Source organism: Cygnus olor, chromosome 17, assembly GCF_009769625.2.
Source record: "Cygnus olor isolate bCygOlo1 chromosome 17, bCygOlo1.pri.v2, whole genome shotgun sequence".
Lineage (NCBI taxonomy): Eukaryota > Metazoa > Chordata > Aves > Anseriformes > Anatidae > Cygnus > Cygnus olor.
Window position 1 is genome coordinate 1,284,558 of NC_049185.1, and position 12,726 is coordinate 1,297,283.

General features: G+C 52.8%; 1 protein-coding gene across 1 annotated transcript in view; it reads right to left on the reverse strand.

Annotated features, from left to right (window-relative positions):
- OSBP2 (oxysterol binding protein 2) overlaps positions 1-12,726 on the reverse strand; it is a 97,261-nt gene that overhangs the window by 65,014 nt on the left and 19,521 nt on the right. Inside the window, exon 2 of the mRNA XM_040577061.1 lies at positions 6,533-6,741. Coding sequence (XP_040432995.1) covers positions 6,533-6,741 — 209 coding nt within the window. The remainder of the gene's footprint in view (positions 1-6,532; positions 6,742-12,726) is intronic.

The following is a 12,726-nucleotide window of genomic DNA, read 5'->3' on the forward strand; positions in this document are numbered from 1 at the left end:
AAAGCCTCACAGACCCAGAGATTGCTGTGTGGGTCAGGCCAGCATGTGAGCACCTCAAACCCCACGTCCCAAGCCCTGGACACAAGCAGTTTATGAAACCCACACCCCACTCACTGCTCGGCCCAGCCAGGCTCAGTTGGTTTTCTTCTTCCCTAAAGGTTTTCTTAGCACAGCCTCCAGAAGCCCCCAAAGCTCCCAAATGCCAGTAGTGAGCACAGGCGGTGCTCCCTGTCACTGCCACGGAGCACACCTCGCCTGCACACGGCCTACCGAAGTATCAGCTCCCTCAACTGCATTTTTGAAACCCTAAAAAGTGTTTTTCAGGCTCACGCTGTCACGTGAAAGCATACCCACAGAGCGCCCAGCAGCACCAGAAGTGAGCACCATCTCTTTGTCATGTTTAAAGGGTGGGGGTCAGCCTTTGCCCCTCCTGCGAAGGGTTTGGGTAATGCTCCCAACATGCAAATTAAATGTAACAGGAGAATTAAAAACAAGTTAATAAAAAAAAAAAGGGCCTTTCCTAGCTTGTGAGCTACAAGAAAACCCTAAAAGATTGCCCCATCCTCATGACGGTGCAGACAGCAGCTCTCTGCTGCTTTAAAACTCAGCTTCATCTGATGCAGTGCGAGCAGGAACTGCAGCCCAAAGCAGGGAAGCAGCTTCCAGCTGTGCAGGTTTTGGGCTGAATCTCAGCTGAACATCCATCTATGGGGATCCATCAGCTGCAGAAATTCAGTCGACTCGATTAAGGATTTGCCCCCCAGGCCTCACATCCCAAGGTTTGTGAAACCCTGCAGGGTTCTCCTCTGGGATCAGCAGATGCCCTGACTCAGCCTACGCACCGCTCAGGTTGAGAGAAATTCCCCAGGCTGATCAGATCCACTCTGAAAACAACGAAAAAGGGAAATCACTAGGGTTTTTCTCTTTTTTTTTTTCCTGCCAGTTTTCAATTTCTTAGAACATGCCAATATGTGTTCCGGCCACTTACTTTATGCACCCATACTTAAAGTGGGTCAATGCTTCCAAACCCTCTCCATTCAGGGCAATTGCTGGTGGAGCCAGCCCTGCAAACACCCAAGCACGCAGCCTCGGGAGATCCAGAGACACAGCCACCTCCTGTGCACCTCAGCCCCAGAGCCCGACGCGAGATGCCCATGAGCACGGTGACAGCGAGGGACGGATCCTGCCCCGCACTCGTGCCCATGGTGGGGCAGAGGCACCAGAAACAAGGAGCCACAGATCCCACCAGAACGCAGCTCCGGACGGACGCTGGGGATGTGAGGGCTGGGTTGTCTCGGTCCCTCCCCAAAGGTCAGGTTTGAGCAGTGAAGACAAACGGTTAGGAAATCCAGGGCAGCAGCCCAGAGAGCACAGAGGACAGGAGAAGCGCGCACAGAGCCACCGGAGATGGCTCCGGCAGCTCCCTGGCACCACCGCAAAGCGCGGCCGGCAGAAAGCTTTGTGCCTCGATGCTGGCATCCTCTGAACGCAGCCTGCACCCGACCCGGGATGTCAGGGCCCCAGCTGATAACGAAGCGTAATTATTTCTAAATGAGCACAGTGGAATGTTATTTCACAGAGAATAAGCGTTCCGAAATAAGATCGGCATTAAGTCTCACAGCTCCATTAGTGACACATCGCAGATCACGCAGGATTACCTCCAGGAACGGACTGAAACCGCCAGTGGGATTAGTCTTTTATGGACACTGCCAGAAAGACGCAGAGGGCCAACACGGACTTCCCAGAGACTGAAAAATACAGATGGAAAACCCCGAGGGCCAAGCACCACTGTGAAGCCCTTACAGAAATCCCACTTGCTGTTTTTGAAAGGGGGAAAAAACTGGCTGAGAGTCTCCGAAGTTCAAAACCCTGATTAGGAACGGTTAAGACTGGGAAACCCGAGAGAAGAGCTCTGTCTCAGCAGAACTGCCAACCACGCTTCCCGTGGCAGCAGCTCCTGGCAGAGCAAACAGCAGCCGGCAGCGCTGGGAAAATCCAGACTGTGCGGATCAAAAGCTAATTAGAAGAGCAAGGTAAGGGAGAGCTGGCAGCGAGCACCCCTCCCGACATGCGCCCCGCGAGCCGAGGGAGATCAGCAGCCAAGCAGCCGCGCAGAGGAGCGGGATGCAGCAGCACCCCGAGGAGGAAGGGAAAAGGGAGCGTGTTTGTGAAAGGCACTGACGGAGCTGGGAACAGCCAGCGCTCTTCCAGCAAGCAGCGAGCTGGCGTCGGGAGCACGCAGCCAACAACGAGGGCGATTGTCTCGTCATGCCACAGTCGGAGCAGGAACGCGAGGGACAGGCACCGGAGGCAAGGGAGGACGTCAACAACAGGGCGATTCACAGAGCCGGGCAGGGAAGGTTGCAGATGCTTTGCAGCATCCCATTCCCAAGTCAGACTGTCTTTAGCAAGCAAGCCCCTTGCTTGGAAAGAGGGGAAAAACAGACGAAATTCCTCAAGCAACAAGACCGTGGCTATCACTAGCGCAGTCAGAGGAAAAGCTTTGGAATAGCTAATTATGGACACTTTAATGCTGTAAGGCACCACAGACAGGCTGACTGCAGCGCACCAAAGCAGGAGAACCACGCGCCGGGAGGCTGCGTGTGACCTGCACCCCGGTGGGACCGCTGGCCTCTGCCGCAATGCTTTTGTTCTCCAGAGCTGATCCCCCTTTACTCTGCGCTGCAGCAGAAACCCAGCCCAGAAGCAGGGTAAAAGGCACCACCGGTCACCTCCATCCTCCTCCCTTGCACCACCCCAAGCCACCGGCCAAGGTTTTCTCTTTTTTCTTTGTGATGCCCAGCTTTGGTTCTGCCCTGACATCTCCTAAGCCCTGATCTCAGCACGAGGCACTGGGCACCTCCTGCAGAGGTGGGGCAGGTGAGCTGCCTGCGGCACAGACACGAGCACTGACCTACCCAGTTAACTCCCGCGTTTTCAGCACTATGCTGATCAAACACGCCTTTGGTCGGCCCAAACTCTGCACCAGTTTGGGAAGCGAACCCAGGCACAGGAGGGGATTGCACCTTTTCCTCCTACAAACCCCAGAGCAGGGGGTCAAAAGAAGTTATCAACTCACCTCTCCAAGGAACCAAGCAGCCTGAGTTCATTTTGGAGATGTCAGTGTTTAGGCCACCAGGGACAGATTTCTACCCTTCCCTTGTAGGCTTTTCCGAAGACCTCACATAGCCAAGAAAATAATTCTCAAATATCCACCACTCAGAATTTCACAGAATTAATTCCCGTACCTCATAATACTGCCCTAAAACAAAACGATATTTTACTACCTCAAAACCCAGGCATTGATCACAGTCATCAACTCTACCTCACGCTCTCCAAGCCACGTCGGCAGAGAGAAAACCGAGCATAAGGAAGAGAGAAAAGTTCACCAACCCCTTATAAAGGCAGTTAGAAATAAGAAGTTGGGATTATTTTAATGGAATTAAGTGTGACGTTGTAATTGAGAAGAGATATATGATGGCAACTCATCTCCGCTCTCGCTTTCTGCCGCTAATCCACGCGGTACTGCTCGTGACACCGGGCAGGCTTCTCATCAGCGAGGACGGACACAGATAGCGAGCTCTCACGTAACATCTGCGAGTACTTGCTCATGTCCCAGCTCGTGCCTCCATACCAAAATAGTCCAAGCCCTGCACTGGAGAGAGGGGAAACCAGATCCCCTTCAGCTACAACCTGGAAGAAGCAGCAAGGTCTCCCATCTCACAGTTTGGGTATAGGGTTCGCTATTTCTTAAAAATAGAAACGAAAAGCAGTTCTATGAAAAGAGCACCTCTTCTCAACACACGGCTCGAGCTCACCAACACTCACATTAAAAATGTTTCTGTGTAAGTTTACTTCAAGAAAACTACTGGGGAAAAAGGCAATTTTCATCCAGCAAAACATTCTCCCAGCAGCTGGGCATCTGCAGAGCCGAACAGCACCACCTGCACCCCGTTACACCGCCAGCAGCAGAAAGCCCTCGGGGGAAGCGGCCGAGAGCCACACGCGTTCCACCTCCTCGTGCCTCAGTGCTGCCAGGGCACGGGAAAGCAGCAAGAGAGCGCTGATTGCTGCAGAAATACAAGGCTGGGAAAGGCGTTGGGGATCACTCAGGGCAAGAGGAATCGACTCGGACGACTCCCACGTGAGCAGGCCTGAAGGACCTAAGGGCTCCTTCAGCAAACCCAGAGCCTCGTCCCTCTGCTTGCAAATACGCAGCTCGAGGCTCTGTGCCAGACCCAGCATTCACAGCACGAGAAATTCTACTTTGACTCAAACAGAACTGTCCAACCTAACACACGTCCATTCTCCACCTGAATTACGAGGTCTCTAACTGGGACTAAACATCAGCTGGGTGAGCATTCAGCGCAGAGTCATTCCAAGTCCTCAGCTTCAACTCCACAGCACAAGGACCCGGCGCCCGTTTGCTGGGTTCTGGCCCCCGCCCAGCCCGGGCAGGCCCATCGGTGGCTTTGTTCCCCGCCTCGGCTGCCGGCCCGGACCGTGGCACGGCCCCACGGCGAGGCAGCCGGGGCATCGGCACCTGCAGGCAGCATCGCTGCCACGCTGCTCCTACCCCGAACCAATGGCCTGAGCTGGCTGAAGTTAGAAAGTCAGCGCATCCAGAGCCTGGAGACAGGGAGGCCGACCTCCCCTGCACGTAAGGTCCTTTGTCAAACCCAGGTCAGCTTTCCCCTACCGGATCAGCAGCGTTCGCATGGCCGGCAGGCAGGAAGCACACTGCACGATGCCGTGCTCAGCCGGGCAAAACACGCGTGTCCAGAAATTTCCATCTTCTCCTCAGTCAGCTGTGTTCCCCATCAGCATTTACGTACGCTCCAGAGCTGCAGAACTGCGGGACAGAGGGTTCACGATACTTTATGTAATTAAATCTGTAGACGCTGGTGCCACGGAACACAGCATACTTAAATAATTACGGGAAATGAGTAAATGGCTCACGCACTAATCAACTTCTATATGACCTTGTGGGACAGCTAATTATGCAAAAAGTCAGACCACATGAGTCCAGGACTGGGGGCTCACTCCCTGCAAGCCGAGCCGGTTATGCTCTGGCGCTGTGCTGCTCTCTGTAAAACAGGACGCTAAGCACAGACCGCCCGCCCTGCGCTCAGCGGCCAGCACCACTGTCCCACCCATCCAGAGATGAAAACACTAATGCGCTGCCTTCCAGAAACGCGGTCAAACCAATTTTCTGTTGACTGTGTGTTTTCATAAGGCGGCAGCATCAGGCAGTGCTGCTCAGACATCCACACAGCCCCGAGTGCCGCTCAGAAGAGCCGTGCCCAGCAGTTGCATCGAGCGCACCGCAACGCCTCGTGGTTTTGGTGAACACAGGCAGCACTTCCCCTAGGGAAGGAGAGTTTTTTTTCTTGATGCAGTGACCCAACCACAACCTTCCTCGGTGGCAATTCTAGAAGCTAAGCCTCATGCCTCGTGAACACTACCTATGGACACATATTCACTGCGGTCAATACCACAGAGCAGCATTTATAGATGTCCCGAAGCCCCAGACCCGGACCAGGAGAGCAATGTGCTACAAAAACTCAGAACAAAAGCAACCCCAAGCTGGGCAGCCAGTATCTTACCATACTGCGAAGCTATGTTTTCATTTTAAGCAGAATGTAACGAAAGCAGGTGTTCCCTACATCTTCTCTCTTGCATAAGGTTTGATTTCCAGCATTCAAGATAAGAGCAGAGTGGTTTTGTAGGACAAAAGGGGTGGTTGGCTGGCTTTTTAATACATACATGGTTTTTGTTTACTGTGATTTGAAGCCATCCTCGTTTGTGGAAGAAAACCAAATGTGAATCCCAGAAGAGTTATGAACACAAATATTTCAGAAATATTGTTTGTTAAGCACTTACCAGATCTGTTACACAACAGAGCAGTAAAAACTACGCTCTTGGGAGGAGCACGCGTGGGGTTTTGACAGCTTTACATAATGCAGTTGTCCTAAATATACACTAATAAATACCAAACCAGAGCTTAGTGTGTGCAGAGGGCAGACAGGGAATATACACAGGCAGCTAGATTTATGCATCATTCATCTAGAGCACTACCCTACACCGGGGGTGAACAGGAGAGGCACTGCTCCGGCATTTTGTCATGAATCAGAGCTCCCTGGGGCGCCACTCACCACTGTGCTTTGTGCCTCCTGCAGCATTCCGCATCCACACTGACCACCCCGGTCTCCATGAGAAAGGCACACACGTCCTACCTTCCAGCAGCAGCGCTGTAACTTCACTTTCACTTGCTCTCCACAATTTACAGTCATTACCCAGGGGCTTTAAAGATTGGCTTAAGGCTGCATGACCAGATGAGAAGACGTTTGGCGCATGCAGTATTGCTTAAAACCCTTTGCGACTCTTTGGGAAACAGACAGCTATTTTTAATTGCATCTGAAACGGTATCTGCTAGGGTTTCTGCACGATTTAGCAGGCACAGAAGGGCTGGTTTACAAGGAGGTTTTAAGAAGGATCCAGCTGCACGTTTGCACGCTGAGCCGCACTCTACCTGACTGGTTGTTCCTCATGCGGATGGCTTTCGCCTTGGCCAGCTCCAGCGCCGTGACCCAGCGCTGCCTCTCCACCTCCGAGTTGGCCTTCAGGTGGTACGTCCTTCCCCCGTTGGAGAGCACGATGTTACACGAGTCCTCTGTGTCGATGTGGGCCGTCGACAGGTTGATGGTTCCACGGCACGTGTGGGCCATCTCCGCCTGCGTCCTGCACAGGAATAGAGGACAAGGAAGCGTAAATCCCTCCGCACCCACCCTCCCCGGGATGGCCACCGACGCTCCCATGGGCCCAGACCCGCACACCACCAGGGCATTTCTCATCTCGTTTGCGTTGCTGCTCTTCTCTCCCCCTGCGACCCCACCTTTATTACTCTCCAGTTTCGTACATTTCCATACCCTCTCCCTTCAATCATTCTCTTTTGTCCAAGTTTGATAAGATCTTGCATGCAAAGATCTTCATTTGTAAAGAAAATGAGCGTGGCATAATTCCTCCGGGGCTGTTAAAACACCTTTACTGCTGGCAGAATTGCTGCACACTTCAGCAGGTTTAATCAGCACCAAGAGCGGGCAGCTATTCTGGAGCCAAAGTTTCCAAACAATCAACCCTCGCTGTACCCCCGCTTAGCCAAGCAAGGAGAAATGGGTATGCTGCTACTATGGCACCTAATTCTCAGTGAGCAGTTCACAAAGCAGCTGCAAGAAGATGGAGCTCCAGGTTAGGACAAACCTTCCTTCGGATCGTTATCCAGGGATCAGGCTTTTCGTTCAACCCACCCTGCAGCAGGCACAGCCCATGGCTGCTTACAGCAGCATCCCCAGGCTCGATGTGAAGGGGCAGAGCCCCTCCACCAAGGACAGCAGTGCAGGAAGCATCCCCATCCTGCCCTGCAGTTCTGCTGGTCCAAAGCAGGGACGAGGGCAGAGACGCAGCAGGTCCCTTCGGAGTGATGGCTCCCTGCTGCTTGTGAGGGCTGCCCCCCTGGCGTGGGCGAATGAGTATTTCCAGAGCTTCAGTCGGCTCCTCGGGGGCTTTTCGCTTTACCAGAGCTGAAACCATCACTCATCTTGCACTCGTTTCGCTCTTTGCCCTTGCCAGCTCCCCCCGCCCGGCCGCCCGGCGGATCCCAGGCACCGGCTGGGTGCTGCCCTCCTGCCCAGGGACACTTTGGCTTGCGGAGCACGAAAGCTGTGCAGGAACAGCACACAAACCGACAGTCAGCGCTTCAAACACTGCCTGCCATGTTTTCAGAAACACCTAAAGGCACTTTTTTTTTTTTTTAAGCAAAGACTAGATGTATCAAAGGCATTTGGGTACAAAGACAAATGCCTAATGTAGTCCTGAAACTGCCTCTCCACCCACTGCTGCACTTACAGACACCTAAAATAGCTCAGCAAGAGCTCAGCCCCTGAGTCCCACAGCCCTCCCAGCACCCGGCTCAGGCACAGCCCACAGCACAGCGGCATTGGCAGCACCCCACGCAGCCCACCCCCGGCACACAGCCCACCCCCACGGGGCTGCCTGCTTTCCAGCCGGGGGTGCGGCTGCCGTAACCCCCATCCCTCCAGCCCCTCACACAGCCTGGAGCAGCTGAAAGCCGGATCTGCAGGCAGGAGGACATCAGAGGGTCTCCTTTGACCCTCACTGCATCTCCTCCATCTTTTACCACCCAACCGTTTCGTCCCATCCTGCCCAGCTCTGCCCCAGGAAGTGTTGTGCTCTGCCCCAGCACAAGTTAACCTTGCCCAGCGCGTTCACCACAGAGGTAAACCAGGTCCTATGACATTTCTTAAAAACCCTCAATCTCCCCAGGTCCAGGGGATCACGCTGGAGAAAGAGATGGGAGCACAGCAATGCTGTCATGGGATGAATCAGCCTCACGTTTTCCTCAGTGGCCCTGCCCTGAATCATTTCCAGAGTCCTCTCTCCAGCTCTTTTCCTGACACGAAGACCTGTTGGAATTAGACAGATGTCAGATAATAATTAGATGGATTTTTCTAATATTTCAGCAAAATACATTACTGCACAGTTGCTCACTGAATTGCAGTACCAGGAGGAATCAAGGGAATTTGTAGGAATTTCTTTCAGCCACTAATGGCTCCTTTATTTCCCCCCAAACCAGCAGCACAGTCCTTACTAAGGAATGTTCTCAAAGTTTGTCATCATTAGCTTTAACTCCTGAAGACAGGGGCCTGTTAGAAATACCCGGGGGTATTTGCTTATCAGAAGCTACTGAGTGCATCATGCAGCCTTCAACAAAGGCATCACCACTCTGGGAAGACGCTCACTCAGACAGCACCGGCGCAAGAAATGACGGACAGTAAGACACGAAACCACCAGGCTTAGTGGCAGGACCGGAGAGAGCCTCAGCACACAAAGCTCAGCCCCAGCGTTTCACAGAACAGCCTGCATCAGCCAGCGTCCGCATCTCCCCTCCGCTATTCTTCTCTGAGGTGTCTTAACCCAGCTGTTTGTCCTGGAACCACAGCCCCCCGAGGCACAGCCCTCCCAGAAGGGTTGGTTCATCCTCTTCTGGATTTAAGGTGCCCCAGCTGGGCAGATGCCTGTGCTGCTCCTTACAGGGCAATGCCAAGTCCCTCCTGATCTTGATCCTCCTCCATATGCAGAATCTTACTCGTCTTTACTCAACTTCATCCAGCTTCACAGCACGGTTTGGGTTGGAAGGGACCTTAAAGCTCATCTAATTCACATTTGATCAGGGCATTTCTAGATATTCCCTTCTTCCTCCACTAATGACTTCCCTCCATCTCCCTAGCAGCTGCCCAGCCCCTCTCAACCCCCGGGCCACTCATGACACCCACATAAATGCACTCAAGTCCAACGGCCATCACTGGCCACAGCTTTTCTATCACTTTACATCAAGTCGCATCTTCACAGCTGAACAAGTCATCAACTGTTGAGCATCAGAAATTTCTACTAAGGCACACGAACCGGCTCGTACCAACAGCGTGGCATGCACAAGGCCATGCCCGCCAGCTCCAGGAGCATCTCCCCGTGTTCCCAGAGAGCTCAGAGCAGTTTTGCAGCTGCTTCCTTCTCCACGTCACATCACACGGGCAAGGGTACAGCGAGCTGCCCCGGAGAGACCACGAGCACCAACCTCAGTGCTGGTGGAGTGCTACGCGGAAGGCCGGACATCTGCCAGCTGTTGTAGCTGAGCAGGAGCTCAAGGGCCCTGCTACACCAGCTACACTGCTCTGAGGGCTCTTACCTGCTCGGCCCCGACACCGTTCCGCAGGAAGGAGTTAACCTGGCACCACGTCCAAGCTCGAGGTGCAGCCATGGAAAAGCCTCTCGGCACCTCCTAAGGTTGCGGTTGTTCAGAGCAGCACCACCGGGAAAGTTCAAACCCAGTGAACACGGCGTGGTGACGCTTGTTTGTGGAGGAGTGAATTTGGCTCCAAATTAAACCAAGCACTGATTTTCATTTCCAGAGTCACCCACCTCATGATGCGGCACATACTGGCGTGGTCCCAGGAGGGATTGCTTTTCACTTTCAGCAAACTGCTAAAATGATTTTCTCTTGCACAGAAAACAAAGGTCTCCAAGGTGACTTTGCTAAATCGATTTAGTCACATAAAAACAGCCCTGCTCTCCCACCCAAGAAAACTGTTTCTGTATAGGACTCTGCTCTTCAAGCTACTTCTCAGTGCAAATCTGCATGGGAAATCAATTCCCATCGCTCAGCACCCACACACACGGCAGGCACCTGACCCAGCTCCGAGCCAACAAGCCATTTCCTCTGTCCGCATGCAGGAGAGTAAGAGGTGCCCTTCAGAAGCACTCCTGTTCAGCTGGATCTGCTTATTCACCGCCAGCAGCTCAACTATTGCATAACGTGATCCAGGCAGATTTTCTGATTCCCGACTTTCTGCAATAATCTGAGAGCTGCACATATGGGAGAACACGTGGGCAGGCTGCAAAAAGCTGCCCAGGGGTTAAGTGTGGGCATGGACCACGCAGAGGTGACTGCTGCTGGGTGTCTGGGATTTTCTGCTGCTCCCTCGCAAAGCTAATTACTGGATTCACCTTCAGAGATGTGAAATTACAGCTGTGCAGGGAGGGACGGCAGATGGCTGCCTGGCAGAGCCCACGCGTGGCGAGAGGCAGTGGAACCGGACCACCACAGTCCAAACCACCTCGGTGAGGTCCCCGCACGTGCTCAGCCCCCTCGTGCCCAGCCGGGGACACGACTCCTTCCGTCCCGCGGCGCCCAGCAGCACGGACAGCATTGTCCCGTTACAGTTCGTACCCTGAAACGAGGCAGCACCAAAGCATTCACCTTTGTTTTCTCCACAGCACACAGAACATGGGAATCAAAATGTAAGATTAGTGCCATTACTCAGGCACCCTACCCACAAGAAGCACAGCAATTTGCAGAATGCTGGATTTTGCAAAAACCTTAACAACCAGAAGATGTTTGAAAACATTATTTGCATCATCTTCTGGTTGTTAAAACATTATTTGCATCATTTCTCTCTTTATTTAAAGAAGCCACTTAAATACCATGGAATCATAGAATATCCCGAGTTGGAAGGGACCCATAAGGATCCTCAAGTCCAACTCCTGGCACCGCACAATACCACAAATTTAATACCACAAATTTAAATATACAGAGCTTGACAACTTAGCTCTTTCAGCTATTTAGAAAGGCCTTCACTACGAAACTCCCAGGGTCTGATCTTTAGCATCCTACTGCCTGACAGACGAGCTACATGGCGTGATGTAATAGGAACAGCAAACCGCTGTTTAAGGACCCGCTTTCCAGTTCTGGAGGAATACCTGAGCTGCACGTTCCCGCTTTGCAGTGGAAAAAAAGGAATCTTATAAAGGAATTTCGTTGTTTTATGGTAAGAGCTCAGAAGACGGGTTTAGCAACAGAGCAAAGATAAAAAGGGAAGAAAAGTAGACAGCGAGTTTTTCATCTACTAGCTCCACAGTTCGGGTTTCTGTGATATCACAGCTTTCTATACAACAGCCAAAGACTTTGCTTCAAAAGCTGGCAAGATGCTGCTCATATGGGCTTTGTAACCACAGCTGCGTGGCTCCGCTGGAAGTTAATAGGACGCAGCAAGTGGTGCACAGCACCAGGCCATGCTCTGCCCCCAGGTACTACTTGATTAAAGCGAGCGAGGACGACGGATGCTTGGGGGCTAAGCTGCTTCGTGACAGGGCGATCAGCTACTGCCCTTTGAAATTCAACCTTTCCTGAAACCGAGCAAGGCACACTGGTTTGGGAAAGGGTACGGGACTGCCCCTGCCACCCACGCTGCACATGCGTGCCAGTGGCATTAAAACAGCTTCCCAGGGAGTTATGGATAGGGGTAAATACCAGGGGGTGTCCTAACTACAAGGGAATGAGCGCACACACCGGTGCACGGGGCTTCTGCACCTCTGCATCGTTACGTGACCAACTGCGAGACATCTGCGGAACTGCACTGCTAAAACCTCCCCTCCACCAGCAAGGCTGAGCACCATTTCTGAGTAGTCTCGCCTCTCCCAAAGCTCCACTTCTCCTTTTCTCCCAGCTCAGACGGCATCAGAGACCTTCGGCGGGGAGCCAGGGCTGCTCAGCACAGCACATGCTCGCTGTCCAAGCGGCCGGCGGTGTTTCAGCTTTCAGCCCGAGCTACAGAGGGGAAGTCGGGAACAGCAGCGCAGCCCGACGCAGAGGTCAGGGTTACATCCGCAGCCCCGGCAGTTCAAAAGCTTTTTGGGTTCAGCTGGGCTACGTGGGTACAACACGTGTAGGGACCTCATTATGTTACGTTCAGCTTCATGAGGGTGCTGAAAATGCTCTAGCTAGCAAGTCAGAACTTCTTTAAACTGGATTATCCGCAAAAAAAGAGTGAGATGCTACACAAACATTGACCTGAGGCTTCTTCCCTAAGCTGGGAGGGCCAATACTGCCTGCTCACGTTCTGCCACTATTGCTCTGTTTCACTGGGCACCTTCACAGAAAAATCCAAACACAAATTAAGTTACACCTGTGGAAACGGCTTCTGCAACATGCTCCCTCTCTCCTCCTGGAGATTTTTCTTCTATAACTTCAAAATCACTGCTTGCTGTGAGCCTGAGAGCCAGCACACCTGACTCTACATCCTAAATGCCGAATTCCCATTTCCTCGCTCTTACAGCTTTCCGGTGAAAACATCGGTCTCCGCAGGGCTCGAA